At 39.2% G+C, this 25,619-nt stretch overlaps 1 protein-coding gene across 4 annotated transcripts in view; it reads left to right on the plus strand.

Moving 5' to 3' along the window:
- ITCH (itchy E3 ubiquitin protein ligase) overlaps positions 1–25,619 on the plus strand; it is a 58,235-nt gene that overhangs the window by 12,337 nt on the left and 20,279 nt on the right. For 3 of the 4 annotated variants that reach the window (XM_036395598.2, XM_036395599.2, XM_036395600.2), the window contains exons 1-7: positions 13,046–13,218; positions 15,891–16,029; positions 17,887–18,011; positions 19,188–19,325; positions 21,391–21,433; positions 23,465–23,634; positions 24,740–24,974. In XM_036395598.2, coding sequence (XP_036251491.1) covers positions 13,122–13,218; positions 15,891–16,029; positions 17,887–18,011; positions 19,188–19,325; positions 21,391–21,433; positions 23,465–23,634; positions 24,740–24,974 — 947 coding nt within the window. In that variant the 5' untranslated portion in view covers positions 13,046–13,121. Of the gene's footprint in view, positions 1–13,045; positions 13,219–15,890; positions 16,030–17,886; positions 18,012–19,187; positions 19,326–21,390; positions 21,434–23,464; positions 23,635–24,739; positions 24,975–25,619 lie in introns of those variants that run through there. The other variant, XM_036395601.2, reaches the window with a different exon arrangement.

Consider the following 25,619-nt stretch of genomic DNA (forward strand, 5'->3'; position numbering starts at 1 on the left):
TAGTTTTGTAGAAGCAATTTTCTAGCCTTGATTTTGCACAGAAGAAGGGAGAAAAAGCACATCTGTCCCACTGATGGAGAGTGAGAAACTTTGGGATTTCCTTTTTATAATTTTATAAAGGAAAATATTCTGAAAAAAATCTCCTCTGAAGCTGTCAGAATGGAATGGAATGAAAGGTGGCAGTTCAGAAAGAAAGGGGCCCAGCAAGGACAAACAAGAAAATACTCATGTCCATGTGCAGGGAATTAAAGAAGAACAGAAGTAATGCAAAAAGAGTGAACTTGAGTCAGTGAATATGAGAGACCTGTGGAGGTTTTCCTCATGGCCAGAATGCATAGCAGAGAGAACAGGAAAAGAAACAATCTTCATTAGTGGTTTAATTGTTTTAATTTGGACAAGGAGTCCACTTTGGAAATTAATCCACTGAATGTTCTCACAGACTGCACTTGATTTGACTTGTGAAATCTGCTTGGATCAAGGAAGCTGAGTTGCTTTTGGATGAAAGTAAACTGGAAGCTGTGGTCTTGCTCGTGTTGGACTGTGGGATCCCACTGGAGCTGTCAAACTAAAACTCCAAGAACATATCCCATGTGGGTTTCAGATGTGCAGACCTTCCTGCCTGGTGCCATTCCTGTTGCACTGCACTGCTTGTGAGTGTGGGCACAGCAAATCCTCATGAGGGAGTTCAGAGACCGTCACTGGAAATGGCTATGCCATTGTGAAAGGGGCTGCAGCAAAAAAGAGACAGGTTGACTACAGTGATTCTGAAAGGTGTAGGCACAGAGTTTTTCAGAATATCACAGTGCAGGAGGTGAAAATGGGTCTGTAAGAAAAGAGGAATCTGTTTTGGCAAGTAATTCCTGCAGTGAAGCTTAGAAGCCATATGACAATGCAATTAGCTGGGATAAGCTGAAGTAGTCTTATTCTTAAATACAGGTTTTAGTATTCTTTTTATTTTAATTTTCTCTGAATGTGTACTATATGAACAAGTTTTGAAAATGAGGCAGCAGTGAAAGTCTTCAAGAAGAAACAAACAAACAAAAAAAACCCACCTAAATTGAGAATAACTGAAGCATTTATATAGATTGTTATTAATCAAAGGTGCAGAGAAATACACATCCTAAGGTGTTAAAGGAGTAGCTGAAAAACTGAGCAGGAGAATCCTTCCAAAGGAGTTAGCTTGGAAACTCTTCTCAGTCCTTCAGTTCAAAGCCATCTGAAATGAATGTACAAGCATACACTGAAAAAATTATTGCACTTCTAAGAATTAAATCATGTAGCAAAATAAATCTTGTCATGTACAATGTTTGGGCTGTTTTTTTAACTGTTAGATTTTTCCTGTGGTTTAGAGAAGCTGTTTGATTTGTGGTATGAAGTTTTGACAGAAGTAAGCAATCTTGACCATGAGCAATCTCTTACCACCAATATCAAGAGGAATAAAATTTCTAAGGAATGCATCTTTTTGCAATTTCATTTTTAATGTGTTTTAGTTTCCTTGGTAGGTTTTAGCAGCAGTGTGGTATGGAGATGTTGATGGCTGACATGTTAAGGATGGAAGGCATTATGCACATTCATGCCCTAGTATGTGTTTGTGTAAAGCCTCAGAGCCACTCACTTTTTTCTCGTTGTATCTGCAAGCATAAATGTCTGTTAAGATGCCTTTATTATAACTTGTATTTTGCTCTTAGTTGAGTGTAGTGAACATTTCTACAAGTCACTTGAGCAGCTTGGGTTAACAGTGATGTACCTTGTTTTGGAGGATGTTGGACAGGATTACCCCCAGAGGCCCTTTCCAGCCCAAATTATTGTTTGCTTCTATTAAAAAAAAATAAAAGGAAGAAATTTAAAGGAATTCCTAGAAATGTGTTCTTGTTTTAAGATATCCTCATATGGTCTTTTAGTAACCCATTTTCATTTATGTTATTTTCAGATCATTCTTAGATCATGTTTTGCTTAAGCGCACAACATAGGGAAGAGCAGGAATGCATGGAAAGGTTCTGAGAGGTAAAGATATAAATGTAGCTTGGCACTTGTTAAGACTGTTTTCAGGAATCTCCAAGACTTAAACCAAGCATGCTTTTCTCATCCTCAGTGAAAATTTTCACAAGATTAGGTACCCTGACTTCAAAGTCAGTGCCTATTCTGTGTATTTTTTCTCCTTAATTATCTGGGTGCTTCATAACAGGCAAAATTTTGGGGTTTACTCTGGTGTCTTTTCATCTTTTCGAGTTTTGTTCATGTATTTCATGGTTTTAATCCATGAATGCCTTTGTTTTAAATATATAAGTGTTAATTTTTTGTTTTTCCGTACTGCTTCCACTGACTTCTTGGATTGCAGGAAAACTGTTGAAATACCTCTTCCAGGCAGTCATCAGTTAATAGATTATAAGTAAGAAAATTGCCTAAAGGAGGGGAAATAATGTAAAATTTTTACTTAATGTTTTTCCTCTGAGTGATCGCATTAAGATAATTAGGGCATTTCATTGCCCTAATCAAAAATTAATTGAATAACATGAATAAGTAGCTTATAGCTTGTGGATTTATGTGACTGTCTCTTCTCACTACTGTGTCATGCAGCTGAAGCAGTGATAAGCAGAGGCCTCCAGATAAATTCTTTCCTTCCCCTTCCCATAGCAACAGGCAGGAAGGGACTTTGGGTAAAGTTCTTCAGAAGATGCCTTTGCCTGCTGTCATGGTAGGGTCTAAAATAACCTGTTGTGAACAGCACCATGAATATTTGACTGAGATGCTCAAGATTGGAATTTTTGCTTTGTAGGAGCCTCTCTGCCTCTGAGCCAACTGAAACTAAATATGACTATAGGGCTAAATAAGCTTTTACAGGGCAGATGGAACAAAATATTATTGTTTTGGGTAACTGTTTTGTTAACTACCTCGTGGTACTTCTCTTCAGTGCTTCTTAGGTCTCAAAGTCGTCCTTTCTGATAAAATGTGAGTTAGGAAACCTGATCTCTGAATTACAAAACAGATACGTGTATTCCTACAGCCAGGGTGGGATGTTACTTGGGTGAGCCATAACTGAGGCTGTGTGCTGTAGGGTTTTGTGTTTATCAAGCAGCTGCAGTTTACAGAAAGCACTAAATGTTCTCAGATACCTGGTCAGGTTAATGTCAGAGCAGTTTAACAGTGACTGCTTGGAAGTGTCTGGCCACACTGTGTGCTTTTCCCTGGAGAAAATTCTCTTCCAAGGTTACCAGTGAAAAAATACTGTTTATACTTTCTAGGTACTTTCTTTATAGAAACCTCAAAATGTAACAGTTGTGAGTTTTTAAAAGTGAAATACAAAATGTTTTATTGCCTGTTAGGGAAATACATGCTGTTCATAACATTGCTTCAGTCTGTCTTATTTCTGAGGAAGGATATCCCTAAAGTTATAGCACAGAATATTTCTTTAACCTCTGTTTCCTCAAAACTCCATGTAGGACATGGTTCACAGTGCAAGGAAGTGGAAGAATTAAGAGGGAAGCTGTAATTTATTTCTACAAGATATGAGAGCTCTGATTGCTAGAACTTTAGCCTTTTTTTGTTAGAGATCTAGACCAACAATCTAACAGTCCTAGTAACAGGAATATTTAAGGTCAGAGGGATTTTGGAGATGCTAAAAGGGTATTTCCCTGTGGAAGAAGAGTATTGCTCATTCTGAGAAGTTGGTTCCCTGTAGTCAAATCATTCCCAGTTCTAGGACTTTAACCTTTCAAGGGCATAAACTCTCTGCTCACAATACTGTCACCTGGTGGGTTTCAGATTGTGGGTTTAATTTGTGTTTTGCAAGCTGAACTTCATTGAAACCAGTCTGTAAGAAATGTGATGGTCACAGCAGAGCAATGGGGTGGGTTAACCATGGCCGGCTGCCAGGTGATCACTCTGCCTCCTCAACCAATTGTGATTAGGTGTGTTTGATAAGTGAAACTCTTGTGTGCTCACACCTTTAGGAGTGTCCATTGAGAAAAGGCAGCCAGCAGTGAGTTAAAACTCTTCCAGAAAAGGGGGCCTAGGAAAGAGTTCTACCCATCATGAGCTAGATAAAATAGCACAGTGCCCTATAAATGAGCTTTTACCTTGTGTGTTGCCAGCCCATGATAACACCTGGGAACTCTCATCTATAAAGGAACAGGATTGAATATCTGGTTTCTTGAATGAAAAGCAATTTGTCTTGTGCAGGTAGCAAGGTAACTACTTACCTTTCCACTCCACAGATTGTGACTTTGTTCTGGTCATGAACTCCCCCTGGGAAATTTTCCTGAAACCTCATCATAGAAGCATTAGAATGAAAGAGTTCTGAGTCAGTGCAGCATTGTGTTGTAATGATGTGATTACCAAAGATTTTTTGCAAAGAATTTTAAAGGCCAAAATTAATTTCTAAAAGCAGTGGTTTGTAAAACGCAGGAGTTAATCCAGTTAATGTCCAGTTTATATGGGTAAATCCAGTAATTCAAAAATCTGTTTGAGTTTGTGGTAGTGACTTACAACTATTCCAGTTTCACTGCCTTCTCCTCTGTCATCTTAATACTAGTTTAATTCTCTGTACTGGGGTTACTGTGCATGCCAAGTTTCATAGATGTTTTCCAGTGGCAGCCTTTAAGAACCAGCCAGTTTAAGTATTGCTGTATTTTGAAGATTACAGCAGTGAACCAGTTCTAGCTTACTGGTTTGCATATATGAATTGTTGTCCTCTTTGAAATGGATTGTACCATGAGAAGGAAATGGCTGAAACAAAAATAGACCATCTCTTTGTTTTTACAAATGGTTTTAATTATCCTGTGCAGCTCTCTGCAGTGTCTGCTCTTGCCAGGCTTTTGGAAATGAAGCAGAAGGCATATGATGTTCATGTACATTTTTCCTTTTTTCCCTTCTTTGAGCATTTCTTAAAAGTTAGTAAAAGCTAACATCCTCCTAATTAGGAAGGAAATCCATTGGGAAGTTGTCTGAGTTGGTGGCAATACCAGTTTTACCCCTTCTATCCTGCCTGCCACGGTTTTAGTCTAAGAACAGCTTGTGGTTGGGGAAATTCTGATCTACTGAAAGCGTGAAAAACTGTCAAATTATGTTTGTCTTTCTTGGAATTTTTTATATTGCAGTTCTGTTTCTTTACACATTGTCTTTTCCCCATTCTTTTATTCAGAATCAAATGCTACATGTGTGTAGAAAAAAGTGGTGTGAACTATTTCTGCTGAGGTGCAGGTTTCACAAGCAGGCTTCTTGTTCCAGAGAAATGCTAATGACTGAATTCTTTATAATTTTGCTGTAAGTCTCCAGTTTGGGAGGCCTGAAGACAGTTGAATTTGGACTGCAGTGTAGGAAGCATTTTTCTCCTCAGGCTGAAGTTGATAGACCAGTTTTTCTAACCTGTGCCATTTGCACAAGGAACCCTACCTGGTGATCCCAGGTATTCAGGGAAAAGTTAAAGTGAGTATCACTGGATGTCTGCCCACAACGTTTCCAGAGTTATTCTGCCTTTCATTGGGCAATGTCTTTGCTTTGGTAGGCAGAAGGAATTTTTTTCAACATTTCCAACTTAAAAACTTCAGATTCAGAAGAGTTTTCCATGCTCAGTTCTCTCTTGAAGTGGTAGGTGTTTAGGAACAAGGAATCAGTGCTGAGGATTACTTTTGCCTAAATAATTGTTTCTAGAAAAGGTATTTAAGGTTGATAGTATGTAATTTCTTAGTGTTTGCTGCTGTAATTTAAGATCTGTTTATGACAATCATTTTTGATGCCATTGTTGTATATCAATATAGTGTCACACTCATCATTCATGTTGCACTGAGGTCACAGGAAGTTAGTTAAACAAAATTCACTATGAGTTTACAGGGTAAAGAATCTCACTCTCTTTACCAGGGATAATGTGATATTAATCTTTAAAATCTCACACTACTTACACCCTCTCACACATTTCATTAACTCATGCTCTCACATGTGTACTCTCAGACACCAGAACATTTCTGGGTGTTGAGGTGGGATAGTCAGTGTCTCTTTTGTGCTTTGGGGAGGATGGAACTAATGGTGTCTGTCACTGTTCATTGTGCTCCAGGTTCCTGTTGGTGATAACAAACTACTTCACATATGGATATTTTATATCCTCTGGGAGTCAGGAGTTGTTTTTTGCTAGTCCTTTGCTCCAGAATCTGGCTTACTTCAGCTTCCATAAATCTTCAGTGGAGGCTACTGCTGCTTGTTTTTTTCCTTATTTGGAATACCCATCTCTTTAAAGCTACAGTCTGTTTTCCTGTTGGGCTGACAGGAAATGGAATGACATATGTGATGTGACATAACCCTGTTGGCACTCTCCTCTTTGAAGCACAGGCTGTTTTGCTGGTCAGGCATCTGTGCTGGAGTCTTATCAGAGTGAAGGCATCCTGGCCTTGACACAAACATTCCTGTTTTGTTCTTGTAAGAAGTGCCCTTTGTTATCAATCAAAGCCATTTTAACTCTTGTTTAGCTGATTTATGCATGTTTTCATCCCTACTTTGTTCATCTCAATTTAGCATCTTCATTACATTCTCTATAAGGTATGTTTGTTCATAGCAGTAAAAGATTCAGTAGAAAAGTTCAGAATGGTGGCTCTGGAGAACAGATACAGATAATCTCACTTGTGGAATTAGAGATCTCACCTGTTGATTTAGAGAAGATGTAACTTCTGACTCTTGATATACCACTGTCCTTGGAAGGGGTGATCATCTGTACGGAGCTGTAACAAGAAAGTGATTCCTGTGTTGAGCCAGGAGTACAGTAGGTCATATATATTGTAGATATGGTTCAGATATGAAAAAAAATATACAATTTTAAGACAGGGTAGTAGATTAAGCTTCTACTTCAGCATCAAGGATTTCTCATTAGTAAGTCTACTGTAGAGCCAGGACAGAAGTTGGGCGCCTCTTTTTCATTTGTTTTGTGGTTGATCTATCTTGCTTGTCCCTCCTTGCAGCCTCTGAAGGTCATGTCACTTGGTTTGCTTCCCAAACTGATTAAACTGTATTCCCCACAAACATATTTTTAGCCTGTGTGTTGAATTGGCTCCAGTCTTATCTTTCAGTCAGGATCACTCTTTGTTTCTCTCAGAGCAGCTGTGTGGATGTTGGCTTTGTACCTGGATAACCTGAGCATGGAGGCTGCAGGGAGCTGTGCCTCTGATGGCAGGAGAGACAGGACCACACAGCTCAGTAATCCAGCCCATGGCCTGTTTTCAGACCCATCATGTATCTGACATTTGTATAAAAACCAATTTGGGCATTTGAAATTCCAGCAGTTGTATTCTGGCACAGACTGCTTGGATTCTCCAGACTTCTTGGTGAAGTAGATGGATGTAGTGCTGCTCACAAAGTAATGGCCAAAGGGAGCCAAGCTGCATTCTGTGTTAAACCTCTCTGATCCATTCCTTATATAAATATCCTGTGATGCAAACCTCATAATTGCTTCCCTTTCCAACGTGTACTCAACACTCTTATAATCTGTGTCTATTCTTTTCTCCCTGGTTGATTATTCAGCAGTTTCTTCCTTTCTGTCTTTTGACTTGTTTGAGCAAACCTGACCACGTCCTTAAAACTTATTTTAGGGGAAAAAAAATGTGTAAACCACTAAAACCAGCTTTGTCAAACCACATTTTACTTTAAAGATGAACAGTCAAAGTAACTGCAAATTTGCTAAGCAAGTAAGTTGCCAAACTCCCTGTTGTCTCACTGTGTAGTTATAGCTAACATTAAAGAGAAAAACCTCTTCCCCAGTATGCATGCCTTCAGTTAAAGAGAGGCTTCAGTGTTTGGGGGGAAGAACAGGAAGCATTTCTATAATTACTCCCACACAAAAAAGTGCATGTATTTATCATGTACCTGTTGATAAAGGGGGCATGTTACATTTTACATGCAGTTTTCTGAACAAAATTTTGTATATTTTATGGTTTCTCCCAAAAGTCTGTATTCCTGTTACATAGTGAGGTTCTCAAAACCATTTTTAAAATTACTGGGTATGTTAATAGAATTTTTTTCATTATGCAGGTTTTTTTTCTCCATTATTGAAATTGCAAATGCACTTTGAATAGGAACACCTGCAAAGAGCAGCTTAGCCTATTCTTAAAATTAATTACTAAACATAAGACTTAAAGCAGCCAACAATGTGCAATTATTTCAGTATTTTTTAAATTATAAAGAGCATGTGCCAACATATTTCCAAAGCTATGCATGTGGAATACAGTCACAGGGTTTCATTCTCACCTCAGTGTCTCCTTTCAAATAAATACAAAACAAAATTACCTTCTTCAGTAAGCTGGTTCCTTAGCAGATAAATTCCAGTGCTGAATAAAGTCACCCAAGTTAAATTGGTGTGACACTGAAGGTCTCTCAATCCGTTTATAGCATTTTTTTTCTGTCTATATCCCTGATTTTTGTGGTTTGAGGAGCTCCTGCCCAGCTCTTCCCTTCCTTTGGTTTAACCACGAAGCACTAAAAAGGGTGGGGATAAAAGCAGCTTTCTTGTGATTTCTTAGAAAAATAACTGAGATCCTCCTTTCCTGCCTTCTTTTCTCCCAGTGTAGCATTTGGGTCGCACTCTCCTCTTTCTTTTACCCCTCACACTGTAAACTGTGGTGGAAGTTTGTTGTCTTGGATGAAAATAGCCCAGCAGCACTGGGCCAGGCCAGGGGGAAGCTCCTGGGAAAGCACTGCAGGTGGGATTCAGAGAACAGGAACCAAAAGGATGGTCCGAGGTTCCTGCTGTGAGGCAGGTTTATTTTAAGCAGTGTTTGTTCAAACCTGCCTGAGTACCAACAATGGTGCATGCAATTATGAAGATGAGTATAATTTATCTAATAATTTACATGTTATGGTAGGATGTTATAGAACCAAACCTCCCTTGGAGCAGGTATGCAGCCACCGAGGAAGTTCAGACAATTATTTCAATGGTTTATTTTTAGTTGCAAGAAGATACTCTGTCTCTATTCTATCTTTTTATATGCCAGATAATTTGTCTTGTTCATTTCTGAGAAAATCATACTTACCTGATCATGCTCTGAACATCCATTACATTGCCCCAGTCATTCTGTCACAGCTCTCAAACCTTTCAGCTGATGTTCCTAAATTTCAGATTCTGACGGCTTCTTGGAAGTGAGTTGCAGCATCTGGGAGAAAAATGGCAATAGGAGTTTTCCATAATTTAAAACAAACAAAACCAGAACAACAAAACACCAACCAACAACAACAGCAACAAAACAACAACAAAAAAACCTCAAAACCCAGCCCAAACCACACAAAATCCTAAATATCCATGAAGATGTGTTTGATTTTCTACTGCAGAAAAAAACCTGAACATGCATTCTCAGCTTTGGAATGGCAGTTTCAACTTGTGAAAGTGCTTGTAGCATTACAGTGACTTTATAAAGACATTTGCTTTTCACATTCCTAAGTACCATTTCTATTACAATAAAACTAGATGGAAGTATTTTAATAATGACTGAGGAGTGGTTTTTTAATTTTGTGATTAGGCTTACAAGTAGCCCTGGGCTGATTCCGAGTTGAAATCGTCTGCAGCTTTTAATAGAGTAGTTTTTTACACACAAACAAAATCTGTTTGGTGTATTTGTTACATAAATCAAGGCAAGTAAAATGTTAAAAATTAAATGTAAATAGACAATAGCTGAATATGTGTGACTGACGGCATTACTGCCTTTTGCACTCTTTTGCTTCTTTCTAAGTCTAGTTCATTAATCACCAGAGATTCTTCTTTGGCTAATCAGTATATTTTAGCTTAGTTTCCTAACAGAATTAGGTGTACATAATTCCACCTTCTCTCTTCCCATTCTCCCATGTGCTGCACTACAGACTTTCTAAATTACTAATTCATTCCAGCTAGAAACTGATGGAGATGGAGGTAGAGAAGTTGATGAAATTTCTATGAGTTGTGAAAAATCCAGATCAAGAATATATATATGCATGGTAGGGAAGGGACTTAAATTAGTGCCCAGCTGAGAGAAAAGCTGCAGTGTGTTTTCTGTGATGATTCCTTGCTGGAAGCTTGGCATGGAACCAGCTATTCTGCTTGTGGAGTCTTTCTCAGCAGGCACTTAGGGGGAGTAGAAGAGGAGCTGGAGTCAAGGTATTGGAAAACATGGAAAGAGAGGTAAGGATGTTGAAGTGCAGGGCAGAGGTAAATTGTTGCTTCCTTCTTCTTCCTCTGGAACTCTGCTTTTCCTGGTTAATTAATGGAGCATACCATAGGTGTGCAGCCTCTAGATTTTAGCAAGAGTACAATAAAATAAGTCTCTTCAGTTTTATTGGTCAAAAATAATTAGAAACTTTCTAGCAGCTGAGAGAACTAAACAATGTGTAGTACAGTTTCTTGTTTTTTAGAAGTTTTGGCAGGCAGTGTACTCCTGGAATTTTCCTGAAGCTGGTTGTTGGTGAAGGCCGTGTCTCCCATCATAGACATTTATCCTTCCACATGTGTTAGCTCAGCAGGCATTTGCAGGACTTTCATTTCAGAATTGGTTAAGCTGCTAGATTTTCTTTGCATGTTCTCAATGAAAATGATCAAATGTTACTAAAATAATTTTAATGAGTGTAGTTGCTGGGTTAGAAATCAAAGTTGGCTTTAACACGTGCTTCTGAATGAGTGTTGTATGCTGTAAATGCTTAGTGTGGGAGTTCAGTAAAGAGGGATCCCCTTCAGGGATCCCAGGTGTATTCTGTGCAGTGTTATTTCTCCAGGTGGGAACTGGCAGCTCTTTTGTAAATCTGACCTCCTTCAGACTATCCAGTGTGTCTGTGCTGGTCTAGATGTGATCTGATTGCTTTCATACAGCATAAAGGATACCCAGGGAGGTTGGGACAACCAGTCACAGGAGCAGAATTAAAAATTGCCCTCTAAATCATTTAAATTTAGGCTACTTTTTAAAACTTAGGTAAAAATCTTTTTCACTCTAACATGATTTAAATTTGTGTGATTCACATCTGAAATTTAGTAACAGTATTGAACTATACTAATAACACCAAATACTATTTGAGCAAGTCATTAGTACCTTTTTTGGAGGGGTCACATTTTGCAATAGGAAACACTGGCATCAGCAAGCTGCAGGATGCAAAAATTACCCATTTCACAACTTTCAAACACTTATGGGGTTACAATTCCCATAGTCACTGTCACAGACATTTGCTTCAAATCACAGCCTCCAAAAAGAAAGTTGCCATACCGAGACCTGATCTCCTTGCACAAATTCTGGTTTCCTTGGTGTGAAAAATGCAAATAGTAAAATGAATACTATATGTGTTATGTTGGGAAGTTATGCTCTATTAGTCTCTTTTAAGTAGTGCTGTATTAATCTATTTTAAAGTAATGTGGTAGCTATAGTTTTGAGGCTATAACATAATATTAAAATAGAAACTATGTGGTGTAAGATGCTTTTTGTAGGTAGCTCAAGGAATGGATAAGATAATCAAGAAATTCTTCACAAAGAGATAACAGCAACAAGACACCAAAAATCCCAAGAGAAGAATTATTGCCTCCTTATCAGGACAACCCAGACTTCAAGGAACCTCAGCGATTGATCTACAAGATGGGGGGAGTTGAAGTTAAGCAGAAATACCCGTAGTTTGAAAGGAATATTTGTATCATGTATGAGATAGATGAATATGCAATAGGCTATTGCTTTTAAGGGTTAATCCTTTGTTAGCAAGGTGTTCTTTTGTGGCAGAATGCAAAAGCACCCAGGTGTCCATAATTCTTTGCTTTTTTGTTGCCATTTATTGTCCTAACTTGCATCGTCCAAATTCTTATTGTTCTAAGTTTTATTACTATTTTATTACTATTAAACTTCTAACATTTTAACACAAGTGAGTGGTGTTTTTTACACTTGGCGTGGCTGAACATGTTTGGGGTTAGATAAACTGCTTGTGGTGTTAGCAGCTGCAGGTTCATAAATGGAGTCTTTTGACTCACGATACAGATAGCAGCAGCCTAAGATAACACTTTTCCTTCCTTGCTGGAAGTCATGTGTGCAGAAAAGTGCTTGAGGGCTGGCAGGGGATGTTTGCTCTGCATTGGGATCCTGTCTGGTGGCTGCCCAAAGCAGAGCATCAGTGGCAGCTCAGGGCTGCAGAGCAGCTCCCTGGCCACAGCAGCTGAGCCCCATGAGAGGGGGCACCCAGAGAGGTGCACAAATGGTTTGCAGTAGGCTCTGAGCAGGGAGATGGTGTGGGAGGAGGGAGCAGGGCATGACAGGGATGCAGGGAGTGCTCTGGAAGTTGTATCCAGCGAGCTGTTCCTTTTGCAGTGGAGTTGGTAAGAGATGCTGAGGTGAAATGTGTTTTAAAAATGAATAGGTGACAGGGGTATCTGGGTATTTCCAGAGTGATGACTGTGTTTAATGTAATAGTACACAATTTAATTTCTCTGGAAGCTCTATGATGCACACTGCCCACTTTGTCTGCCCCCCCCAAAACCAAATACTGCAAGGAGGAACCTGTGCTGCCTTTGGCTGGGAGGATCAGACCAGCCTTGGTGTGAGGGTTGGGGGGTGCCAAGAAAAGTTGTGCAGTGACTGGAAGTTGTCTTGCTCTCTTTCAAAAGTGATGCATTTCCTTTTTTATTTAAGTGCTTTGTAGTGTTACAGCCTCTATCTGTAGACTTGCTCTGACCAGGTAAAATCAAACAAGGTATAAAAGCGGGTTTCTCTAAATTTGAAATTCCCTATTTAATTTAATAATTTATTTTCAGTCTTTTTGCTATGCTTGTGGATTGTGGTGTTTGTTTATTTTTAAAAACAAAGTAGTACTTGACACAGAAAGATAAAGCTACCCAGGATTTATGACACCAAGACAGGCAGATGTTTTAGACATAAGAGGTACAGCAAACTTTGGAATTAGAACATTATTCACTCATTAATTCACAGATTGAAGTGACATAATCAAAAGACCTCTTTTGCCTAGAACCTGAATAGTTACAGGTCATGTAACAGAGACTGAGCCCTTTGTAAAGGATTTTCTGTACTTTGGGAAATTGAAAGGAACTAGACAAAAACCAAGTATGGTGGGTTTGTTTGCACTGTAATGTATCCACATGTCAAAAGCCAGATGAATTTTTGAGCTTCTGAGTATTGAAATGTTTGCATTCTCTCTTCATGCAGATTCAAGATCCAGCCCATATTATGGCTGGCAGTGGGTCCAGATCAGGACCAGCCAGTGGGTTGTCCATGAAATCGCAGCTTCAGATCACTGGTGAGCTTTCTGAAATTATCTGTCTTTTCGGCTTAGCAACGTGACAGTGTTTTTCCACAATTAAACAGAATTTACTATGTTGCATTTCAGGAAGTTTTACATTTTAAAGCACCCAAGAGAAGTCAGGATTGATGTTAGGCCATCATTACTTAGCAACTGCTTTATTCTGGATTTTATCTAAAATGCATTTTGAAATGATACATATTGGTGTAAAAGAAAAAAGAAAGGAATCATTCTTTTTGGTTGCTGTTAATTGTACAGACAGTCCTCCTGGAAATTTAATAGTGTATTATGATACTGCTTGCACTTACTGCATCTTGGCATAATATCAAATCCAACACTTTTTCCTGATTCTGCTGTTCATTGAAGTTGACTTATGGCTTCTCCCTTGTTACATGTTTTTATGGCCACCATTGAAATGGATTAAAAAGGGGATAAAAAATTTAATGAAAGTGTTGGTGAGAATATCACTGTAATTGAACACCTCTGGATTGTTTGGAGATGGATTTACATTACAGCCTTTGCTTTTTGTAGTGCCTTACCAACAGAGCAGCAGTTGAAACTTAATTATCAAAGTTTTCTCACTTCTGCTTTCTGGAAATTTAACTGGGGCATCAAAAAAAAAAAAAAAAACACCCAAAACAACTGAATGGGAGATCAGGGGTTTGTGCAGGTCTCTGTTTAGAAGCATCAAGAGTAAATTTTGCACCCTCAGTGTGAAGACCTGTGGGCATATGCAGCAGTTTCAGAAAAGGAATATTGTGGGGATGAAAAGAATGGTCAAAAATAGATAAAAAGCTTTAGATTAGGAAGGAGGTTGGATCTCACTGTTACACAGGCTGTAGCTGTCCCTCTGAGGTCACAAGCTTGTGTTTCCTCAGTAGGCTGTGAGGCTGTAGAGAAATCTTGTCCCTACAGGTTGATATTGGAGAGAATTTGGAAGAGGTTTTCATAGAGGTACCTCCTGCACTCAGGGATGGAGAGCAGAGCCAAGGATTGAAGTGGTGACTGCTGTCCAAGGCCTGAGACTCGCACAAGAACAGTGAATAAATGCCTCAGTGTTTAGAATTGAGATTACTGAGGTATTTGAATTTCAGGTCTGAATTTCTGTAGATGTTCAGCCATGATTTGCAGCAAACTGTTGCTGGTGTTACCTCCCTCCTGTCCTACCCTCAGATCTCCATTCTGCTGCCCTCATTAGTTTTAAATGAAGTTTCAGAGCGTCTGGGTAAGAACAAACTTGGAAAGTAGGTACAAATCTGCTGATTTCTGCTGCTCCAAGGCAGGTCTTTGGGATAATTAGAGATGTCCTGGTATGAGGTGCTATAGCATAGAAGTACTGGAGACAGGAGGGGAAGGATGGGGAGCTGTTTGTGAAAATTAATGAGTTAAATTCTGTGAGATGTCTCTAATACACAGAGGAAGAGTTTTCCTTGTGAGTATTTCAGAGCAGTTTATACTAAGCTACTTCTCTAAATCTCTAAAGGAGCAGAGGCTATAAAGGGAATCTGGGGAGATTAGCCAGATGGGCCTGAATTAGTCATTTCTTTTTAAGGATGTAGTGAGGCTGTGGTGGGTGACAAACACACAGAAGAGCAAGTTGTTTTTTGCCACAACAGTGAATTCAGGGGCCAACTGGAAATGATAATATCTTTGTCTTCAGTACTGTTTTGTGAGTTCAGTGTTGCCAGTGAATCCAAGACACCTGGGACTCAAATATCAGGGTAGACACGCATCATAAAGGAGGCAGCATAGCAGTGGTGTTTGGAAAGATGGGAATGCTGCAGTCAGTAATACTGAATGCTTTAAAAAAAATCCAAACACCAAAAAAATCCAAGAGTCCAAGACACCTGGGACTCAAATATCAGGGTAGACACGCATCATAAAGGAGGCAGCATAGCAGTGGTGTTTGGAAAGATGGGAATGCTGCAGTCAGTAATACTGAATGCTTTAAAAAAAATCCAAACACCAAAACAAAACCCACCCACCACACCCCCTCCCCACCAAAATTAAAGCTCTAGAGCTGCAAGTCTTGCCCAGATTTGTTGTTGTTAGAACAGGAGGTAGCTACTGGAACCCAGGGTTTGGATTCAGCTTTTCAGTAAATCTGCTTAGCTGCAGAAAACTTTACACAAAATTCATTTTCTCAGTGATGTTCTGTCCATGAGAAGTTGTGGCAATTTTCCACAGTGCCTTGATGAGAGGCAGATCCTGTTTTGAGCTTTTTAACAAGCAGTGTAATAAACTCCAGGAATTCTCTTGGCTGGTGATAGACAGGAGACGCTTGTGCAGGATATTTTCTCTTTCAACACCTAAGCACTTCTGTGGATCTTGTACTAGTTATGATTAATAAGTGTCTGATGTTGCAAAAGTATTGTTGCATGTTTTAGGTGTTTGTGTGAGCTGTGGCATTGTAAATGAGCTGGAATGCAAGAGGGTTTTTATCCATGTAATGTGGTTTTATTCTTGAGTGTTCCTCTTCCTCTTCCAAATTCTCTCCCATATCAACTTGCAGGGACAAGAGGGTTTTTATTAATGTAATGGTTTTATTCTTGAGCCTACTATCAGGCATCAGTGATGTGACACTTGAATACTGAAGCACCCAACTGAAAAATACTATTTGTAATTGAAATCTTTCTGAGTGAATTACTGGTTTTTCTCTTTCTTAACAGTTATTTCAGCAAAACTAAAAGAAAAGAATAAATGGTTTGGACCTAGCCCTTATGTGGAAGTCTCAGTAGATGGACAGTCAAAGAAGACAGAAAAATGCAACAATACAAATAGTCCAAAGTGGAAACAGCATCTTACAGTGTAGGTTTGGTTTTATTTTCCAATTTATTTGATTAAAGCAATTGACAGTGGGCTTGAAGATTATGTTTTTATTTTAAGCAAGGAGTTGAGTGTTGCATGAGGTGGTGACATTTGTATAATTTTTAGAGTAAATATAATACAGTCTGAAATAGATATTTACAAACTATTACACTGCTTGTGCTTATATTTTGTATTGCTATGTGTGGCATATTAAAGAAGCTCTAATTCTGTGAGTAGTAAGGACAGTAATTTGATATTAAAATTGATGGTCCCATGCCCATTTTTGTTGTCATATTTAAAGTTACAGCTTTCAAAAGTTCTGTTGCTGAAAAGTGTAGCTGTTCTTTGTGTCCCACTGTGGTGTACCATGCCATAACACAGGTAGTTGGCTCTCTTGTGCACCTCTAAATTCAAGCAGAAATCCAAAATTCCCAATCAATTCCTGCAAATTGTTAGTACAAAACTAACATCAGATTCAAGATGAATACAGCTGTTGATATTTACTTGGCCCAGTATTTGTGTTGTGAATAAAGAAGATACACAAGTTCTATAAAATTTAGTTTTCTCTTAATGTCACATGGAACTCTGGGATAAAGATCAGTCTGTGCTTGCACATTGGACAGGGACTTTTCACAAGGGCATGCTGGATGGGATACAAGGAAGAAATTCTTCCCTGGGAGGGTGCTGAGGCCCTGGCACAGGGCTTGCCCAGAGGAGCTGTGGCTGCCCTATCCCTGGGAGTGTTCAAGGCCAGTCTGGATGAGGCTTGGAGCAATCTGAGATAGCAGAAAGTGGGGTGGAATGAGACAGGCTGTAATGTCCCTTCAATGCAAACCATTCAGGGGTTCTGTGATTTGCTTGTACTTAAATTGTAGATTATTCTTCTTGAAGCATCCGGAACATTGCCTGAGGAAAACCATTTTTGTATCTGTACTTTTATTGTACTTTAGATTGTTGTGAAGTTTTAGTTACTACTATTTACTGCCTTGCTTTGCACTGAGATATATTAAGAAAAAGAAAATCTTGCACTTTGTATGGAGGTAAGTGTAGAAGAGCAGAATTTTCTTTGACCTTTGAAAGCTTTCCTTTTTCTCTTCCATTTTTTAATGGGAATGTTGGTGATTTGTGCTGTGCAAATCCACACAATAATGCATGTGCCATTTTTACTCTTCTTGAGTAAGAGCTGAGCACAGGCACCCCCTATATATCAACTGCATTGGAAATTACACTAAAGCTGCATGGAGCTAAGTGAAGTAAATTGGTTTTTATGAAATATATTGGCACAGCTGCCTATATCTGGATTCAGGATAAAAAGGAAAAGTATAGTGGCTTCTGCAAATGAGGCTAGACCCTCTTGGGGTTCCTCTCTGTGGAGTTTGTTAGGTGGATCTTCTCAAGGGATTGGCTGACTGTGAAAGTCTGGACTTACCAACCATATACAGCTGAAATTATCCACTGAGAAAATAGCAGTCATTTGTACCCATTACTCACAATGAAAATAATTTAAAACTATATAAATGTTAGAGTATTCCTTATAGAAAAAGAAATCAGTATTAGAAGTTACTTTGAAGTTGTTGTCACAGAACTTACTGTGTTGTATATGCTGGTAGTTTTTCTATATTTCCCTTAAAATAGTAATAATAAAAAATGTATTTGGTCTGTGAACTGTCTTGCAACAGTCTTGATTGACATGACATATCCAGGTGACATGAGAATGTGATAATTGGAAATGGTTTGATGTTACCACCATTATTTCTTTGTTTTTAAATTACTTATAGTGACAGTGGAAGTAGATGGCTCAGTTCACCCCCTTCCCCACCAAGAATTGCCTTACAGTGCTCAACTTTTTCTTTTCAGAATTGTCACTCCTGTAAGTAAATTAAACTTTCGAGTCTGGAGCCATCAAACATTGAAGTCTGACGTCCTGCTGGGAAGTGCTGCTCTGGATATTCAGGAGACACTGAAATCCAACAGTATGAAATGTAAGTCTGAGATGGAGGGTGCCTCTGAACTGTCTGTTAGTGAGCATGAGTGCTGTGTGCACCTCTGGAAATGGCCCTTAAGGGTTCCTTTGGGTGCTCCTGGTTGCTCTTATGAGCTTCCTACTACGTTTTCAGTTTCATCTATTTTAGTTATACACAGGCTGCCATGGTGTCCCAAAAAACAAGATGTTTTTTCTTTGCTAGTGTGTGCAAGACTGAGTGAAAGAAAGGAGTTTCTTTCATATAGTTTAAAAATTCAAACTGTGGTTGGCATTCTGGTGCTAGACAGGAAATGTGTAAAGTTATTTTTGTTCTAAATAGTGCTACAGGGGTATGTTGTATTATTAATCTTGGATTTATTTAGGCTTTGGGCAGTATTTGCATCCTGGACAGCTTGAAGGAGAAATACAGAATTCTACAGACCCATTCCAGCACTCAGGGGGCTGCAGCACAGAGCTCTGTGCTGTCCTGTTTTTGTTCCATCCTTTAAGGAAGTGTTGGCTTCCCAACTGTCACATGGGTGTTGCAGATGGAGTGTGCTGACAGCAGTGAGAGCTGCTCTCCTGGCAGTGTCTGTTCTGCTGAATCTGGGTGAAAATCCCTGTGGATCAGTGCATTTGCTGTCTGACACCAGGCACCTGTTGGAGCTCACTGGGGTTTGTTTCAAACATTTCAGCAAGAATGCTTATTTACAGTTCTGTTTCACTGAAAACTCTGAATATACCATTGGTCTGGGGTTATGATGGAAAATGTTCACATTCTGAATGTGAATCTGGATGTCATTAGGTAAATGTGAAGCTTTTTAGTCAGAAGACAGAAATTGTATCTGCTCTTAAAGTGAATTACACTTCCTAACTCTATATTGAGGGCAGATGCATTAATTGCTGTGGAAATGTGAGAGTCAATCTCTGCTGTCATGATAATCCTTTCTAGGCAGCAACAAGATTACGCTCCAGTTTTGCCCTTTTTGTAGAAATAATAACTTTCTAATGATGTATGAAAATGCTCAGTTTTACCACACAAAAAAATAATGGAGAGGTAGAGCTGTAGGTCTGGGGTGGTGTTTGGGGTTTTTTCCCCCCTTGATCACTGAGGTTTGCAATTGGCTTCTTGAATAAAAGGCCCTTTTTTCTCATGCAGTGAGATAAGCTCCCTTTGTTCTTTGTTCTTTTCCAGTGGAGCAGGTAGTGGTGACGTTGCACCTCGTCGGTGACAGGGAGCCAGCAGAAGTGGTGGGAGATCTGTCAGTCTGTCTGGATGGGATGCAGGTCGACCCTGAGCTCCTCACCAATGGGGAAGCCTCAAGTACAAGAAGTAAGTACCTTTGAGTCCAAATCTACATATATCTGCTATGCAAAGCCATTTTTGGAGAAGCTTTAACACAGTCTTGAAATAAGCACAATAACAGCAATTTCTGTAACTCTCTGTTTATAGAGATCAGAAATCTGCTGCATTTTGAGGTGGAGTCATAGTTCACAGGGCAGACCTTCAGCCTTATTGCAACAAAAACCAGATCAGCATCTTTATTTTCTGAACTTTGCAAACTTTTATCTAGTGATCCCAAATGTTCATGAAGGTCTCTAGCTTCCCTGAATTTTATAACGTCATAAACAGAAAAATGCAAAGTTGGTTTGATCTCATCATCATCCTAGTAATAAGTATTCTGCTTACTAGGAGACATAAGTTTATATTAACTTTTCTTAAAATAGCTCATTTAAATGTATTCATAGATTTATTTCCCTGTGGAGAGCTGCAGAGAGGGATCCACTTTCTGTTTTGTTGGTGTGTACAGTCTTTTAAACTGAAAACTTGAATACATGTAAAATATCTAATTGCAGTAAAATAAAAAGGTAATTTTAATTCCCTTGGAGCAGGACAGTGGAGCATTTCTGAAATGCTGTACATTGAGAAGTAGAACTAGGTAAGGGTTATTTTCCTAGAAAGCAACAAGAGACACTGTCTGCAGTAGTGACCAGCTGGACATTTAATTGGCAAGTTCTAGGTTTCTGGGCTGGGGGGGGTGTTAAAGTCCTAGAGGAAGTTGCTTTGAAATTTCATCTTGAGTATCATAGAAAAATGGAATTAATACACAAATTCTGTAACCATATTTCTTAGAGCTTTTAGTCCATTTTCTTTGCATTTTGTTACAGGGATCAATTGCACAGACTGATTGTGTGGAATTTTGTTTATAAATAAAAGCCAGATGGTGGGATTTTGTGGGACTTACAGAGTGGGGCTGAGGTATAGGGAGAGAAGTATCTAGTGAAAGTACCAAATTTTCCTTTTATCCAATACTTGATTTTCATCTGTGCTTTCTTGGATTTCCCAAAATTCAGCCACTGAGAAAAAGGTGGGAAAAGCCATGCAGGTAGTGGAACTGAGTACAGAGTTGGGCACAACACAGCAAGCCCCAGGCTCAGCAGAAGGTTCCCAGATAATCAGGGGACAGGAGCACATAAGAAAGGAGTTAGATGTTAAAGTAGTCTAGCACATTGTACAGGCTAAAGGCACTTCAGGCAAGCACATTGTTTATGGAGTTGCTTTTAAGTTAAGATTTCTTTTGCTGGGATTTAATTCCTTCCACGCACAGTCCCTAACAGCTCATTATCCTAAGCCTTTCTGTGACTACATCCTTGTCTTTGGCCTAGATCTCTCCACAGTTCCTATCAGAACTGAAAACTGATTTCTTTACTAATCACATTTGTTTAACTCTATGGAAATAAAGTATTGGTGCTATCTACATGAATGAGCAGTTCTGTGCTGCATATCCAAGGTTTGCAAATGCTGGCACAAAAGGCAAATATTTCTAAGCTGTCTGAATAAGCAGTTGCAAAACATTTGCAAATCTAGGCTGAGCTGCTGCAATGCTTTTGGAGTACAGCCATATTTTGTACCTGCTTCAATGCCTTTATATTCAATAATTTACAGAGAAGGGAAGGGTCTGGGCTAGAGAGTCCAGTAAACAAAGCCCTCAGCCAACCAGAGAGGAGATTCCAGTGAAGTTTTTGTCCTTTCTGCTCTGCCTGCCATCACTGAGAGAGTATGAAAAGCCAGCTCCGCTTAAAAGAATGAACACTGCTTTATACTGCTAGAAAGAGAGTGTGTTTATTTGGGAATATTCACACAGTCAAATGATGTCCTGTTATGTCTTCCATAAGGTGGAAGTATTACAGTGGCAGTGGTTAAAAAAAATTGTATTCACACACACAAGTAGAGACATGCAAAATATATACAGCTTTGAAACCCAGTAGATAAGCAGCACATCGTGTCTCACCTCCACACTTGAAAGAAGTGTGAGCATTAAAGGCTGTTCCTTTCCTTGGAAATGATTCAGAGTGTTGCTTATGCTTCTGTTGTCTTTTTCTTCCTGGTATTTAAGGTCCTACACAGAGTGAAAGCTCCAGAGTAAGGAGTGATACACGGTAAGACATTTTTCCTCTCTCTCTTTTTTTTTTTTATTCTGTCTTTTAATATTCACAGTTTTGAAAGAGAGGAATTGTGTGTTTTGTAAAGAAGACAATGAAAACTTTATGAATATGCCCTGCAGCAGTATCTGTTAAGATCTGAGCATGCCCTAAACAGAAGTACTGAACTGTTGCTCTGCTCCATTGTCTGGCTGCAGTTTTGCCTCCATACCTGACTGATCTTTTTGTGTTTTCCCTTTGTGCTCCTCATCCTTCTCCCAGTGATTACCCAAGGTAAAATATATATTTTAAAAACCCCAAAACAAATGGCACTGGTTGTTTTTACACTGGTTTGTTTTATAGTATGGAGGTATCAGAATTATACTTAGCTTTGTTAAGATCCCAAAATCTGTCTGGCACTTACAGTGTGCTAAGGCTGATATCGGATTATGAATCTTGCTGCCTGGTAGGATAAGAGTGTGCCCAGCCATGTTACTTTAATTAGTTCCATGTTAACCATGTTACTTTAATTAGTTCCCAGTACTAAGAGTATTTTAAGGATCTGTACAAAGCACAACACTCTGGATGACATCTGGAGTAACCAAGCTAAATTTCACTTTTTTTCAGTAGTTTGTGTTCTTGGCTATGTTGTCTGAAGTCTTCCCTTGAAAGTTTGGGTTTTTTTCTGTTTTCTTTTTGTGCTTGAATGATTTCTTAGATGCCTGGATATTCAGAATACCTGAATGTTATATAATAATAACAATAATAATTATAATGATTCAGTTTTGCTATCAACCAGGGGGCTTCTGGTGGTCATTGTGAGGATCATGGAAATGATCAGGAAAGTGACATTCTACAAGGGCATGATGTGAAAGAACAAGGGGGAATGGTTGAAGAGGTGGGGCTAAGCCTCCTACAGATTTGAGGTCACTGATGATTTGGACCCATTTATTTTGAAGTTGGTATAGTATGAATTACGTGCACCATGCCTAGTATAGAGCAAAAGTGTGTTTGACCATGATACTGAGGTTAAATCAACAACTTGGTCCTTTACAACTTGGGATTTACTTAGCCTTACCTACTGTGTTTTAATTTGTGTACATTTGAAGGAATGTAATTTTCAAGGTACTGGGTTGAAACTGTAACCTCTTCCTTCATTTGTGATGTCTTATGTGCTTGACCTGTAAATCCACTAGAATTTTAGTTGACAGCCTTTTTGTTTTGCCCAACATATTCTGAAAATAAAATGCTTTTGACTAAAGATGTGGATACCTCGAACTCTGCTTAAGGAGCTACAGATGTATCAGAATAATACTCTGCTAGATGTAAGTGAACAGCACAGCATGGGTCAGTACTGCTGTGTAGTTTCTTATGTCTTGTAAGGTTGAGCAGTTTATATTCATAGCTGCTAGTTAAAACTTTAGTGCTAAATTCTCCAGCCTGTTCCAGAATTGAGTTTAGAGGAAAAAATATGTACGCATTAGTAAGATTTCTAGAAATTTGTAGCATTTTGTATGTTCTGAGCATGTGCCAGCCCTGTGGAGTAAAGGCACACAGGCTGTTTTAAGGTGTTAGCCTCTCATCTCATCAGGGACTCATGGGCAGAAATAGCTGAGCAGCAAAATCCAGAGCCTGGACCTAAGGGCAAGTGTATCAAATTGGGAAATGAAAGAGGAGATTTTGATGACAGATGTTATATGCATCTATTTCACCGCTGTTCCATCAACTGAGGTTTCAAGTACCTCAGGAGATAAACTCTGTGTGTTTATACAGATGTCTAGATACTTGGAATTATTGCGAGTGTTACAAATCTCACCTCGTTGTAACTATTGCATTCTAGTGTCTTTCACATGTCTTTTCAACCCCCCTGAAAGTGTCCCAGGCCAGGCTGGATGGGGCTTGGGGCAACCTGGTCTAGTGGAAGGGGGTTGGAACAAGATGATCTTTAAGGCCTGTCCTAACCCAAACTCTTCCGTGATTCTGTGATTTGCAAAGTTTCATGTCACCGTGCACTACTAGAACACTTCTCTGTGTCTTTTCCTGCAAAAGGACTAACTCAAATGGCCTTGAAAACTGTGAGGATGCTGCTTCCAGTGAAAACAAGACTGTTAATGGCAGTGACTCTCCGTTGCTCACAAATGGGACCTGCAAACCTGCCAGACCCCCCAGGCCTGCCAGGCCCCCGCCCCCCACTCCCCGCAGACCCCCGTCGGTCGCTGGTACGTCCTTGGGCCGGGCATTCCTTGAGTGAACATAACTGTTTCTGCTCCTGATGTTTAACTGCACTTTGGATGGTAAATTCTTTGGCAGGTCACTTCTGAAGGAGTAGTTTTTAGCTTGCATTTGGTACAAGTTGTTTAGTCATTATTACTGGAAATTTCTTGTTTCCACGTCTGCTCAGGGGTGGTGGCAGTCAGTGATGGTGCTACAGAGAGTGGAGCTGGGACCAGGAGAACACAAGTGAGTGCTGCTGCTGCACTGAGGCATCCACTGAGGGTGACATGAAATCCACTGAAGGCTCACAGAATTGTCTCAAGTTGATAATACTGCATTCTGAGATAAAAGTTACTGGTTTCTACAATTGCAGTTAGATTCTGTGAAGCTGCAGCACTTAAAACACATTCATTATCTGCTGAAATGCATAGATTTTTTTATCTAGCTATTAAAAACTACATGAAGGCCACTAATTCTGAAAAGTTACTTGATATTTTTGAAGTAATTCCTTTACCCTCATACAATGCAGTGTTTCTGTAGTCTCGTTATTACAATTGATAAATGCTGGATCTGGATGGGCCCTGCAATACAGTAATTACTTTAAAAGATTAATCCAATGCAGTTAATTAATGAAACTTGACCTGTGTTCAACTTCTAACCCCACCCACCAAATGGCATTAAGATAAAACTGAAAACATTTAAAGAATGTCTGTGTTCCCCTTCCATTGTGATTGTTGCTTTCCATGCAATATCAAATCTCCTCTTGAAAATTTTATGCTTATCATCACTTAAATTATTATTCCAAATAATAAATGGAAAAGAATTAATTCATTGGTACAAAGAAGTAGTTTTTTATCATCATTTCATGTTTACAGAATGCAGACAAGGTAAATATTTATCAGAAATACCAAAACGCTGTTTGTGGCAGTTGTTGGAATAAAGCATTTTTACAGTGAGACAGAGTTGCTGTTCACTTTTTGTTTGAGCTACAAAATGTGGCTGTGGAAACAGCAGTTCTGGCAGGTTTGCTTTTGTAATGTGTAACTTCTACAATAGATTGGTGATAAATGTCAGTTAAAGGCTTTTTCTCTTCTCTTTCTGACATCATAGCAAGTGCAAATGGTCCTTCATCCACATCCACAGAAAGCGATGGGGCCAGTGCAGGATCACTGGCAGGTACAGCCTCAAATACACCTTCAGAGCAGAGCCCTGAGGGGGCAACAGCCGCCAGCACAGCTCCTGCCACTCCTGCACTCACCACTCCTCCAGTGTCCAGACAAGTCCAGCCAGTAAATCCTTCACCTCAGGCTCTTACTACAGTCAGCCAAGGGCCTCTTCCACCTGGGTATGGGTTTAATGACTTCTTTCTCCCTATGTGTGCTGACTTCTCTGGTTTTACTTTATTTTACTCGCAGTAGGTGTAAGAAACCATAGATAATATCTGCCTTCTGTTGCCTGACAAAAATCCCCCAATATGAATTTGGAGGGTTTATAACTATTTTATATTCAAGTATTCAAGGAAAGAATTCTGATACTTATATGTTCCCATGTCAGTGGAACATAAGTTTAAAATAGTGTGGCAGCTTATTGTCTTCAAATTAAAATAAACTCAGGTAGGAAGATATTGGTACAGATAAGTAGAAGAAAAGCTGCTATTGCAGTCCTGAAGGTTTGGATTTCATACTGCAGCTCCTGAGTAGTGTGGACATACTGCTGTACTTTGGGTACCTATGGAATTTGTCAGATGGTTGACCTCTTGCCTCAAAGCTCTCAACTTTAAAAAAACAGCAGGAAAAACATTTCTGGACTCTCTGAGTGAGGGAAATCAAAAGCTTCCCAATGTGAATGGTGAAGTTGGTGAATTACCTGCCTTGATTTGCATGTAGTGGAAGCAAAAGGTAGGAGTGCTCTGAATAAAGAAGTGGTCTTGAAAACAGCAGTTGTTCCTTATTCATTTTCTCATTCAACAGAAATGGCAAATAGCTTTTTT

This window comes from Molothrus ater, chromosome 17, assembly GCF_012460135.2.
Source record: "Molothrus ater isolate BHLD 08-10-18 breed brown headed cowbird chromosome 17, BPBGC_Mater_1.1, whole genome shotgun sequence".
NCBI lineage: Eukaryota > Metazoa > Chordata > Aves > Passeriformes > Icteridae > Molothrus > Molothrus ater.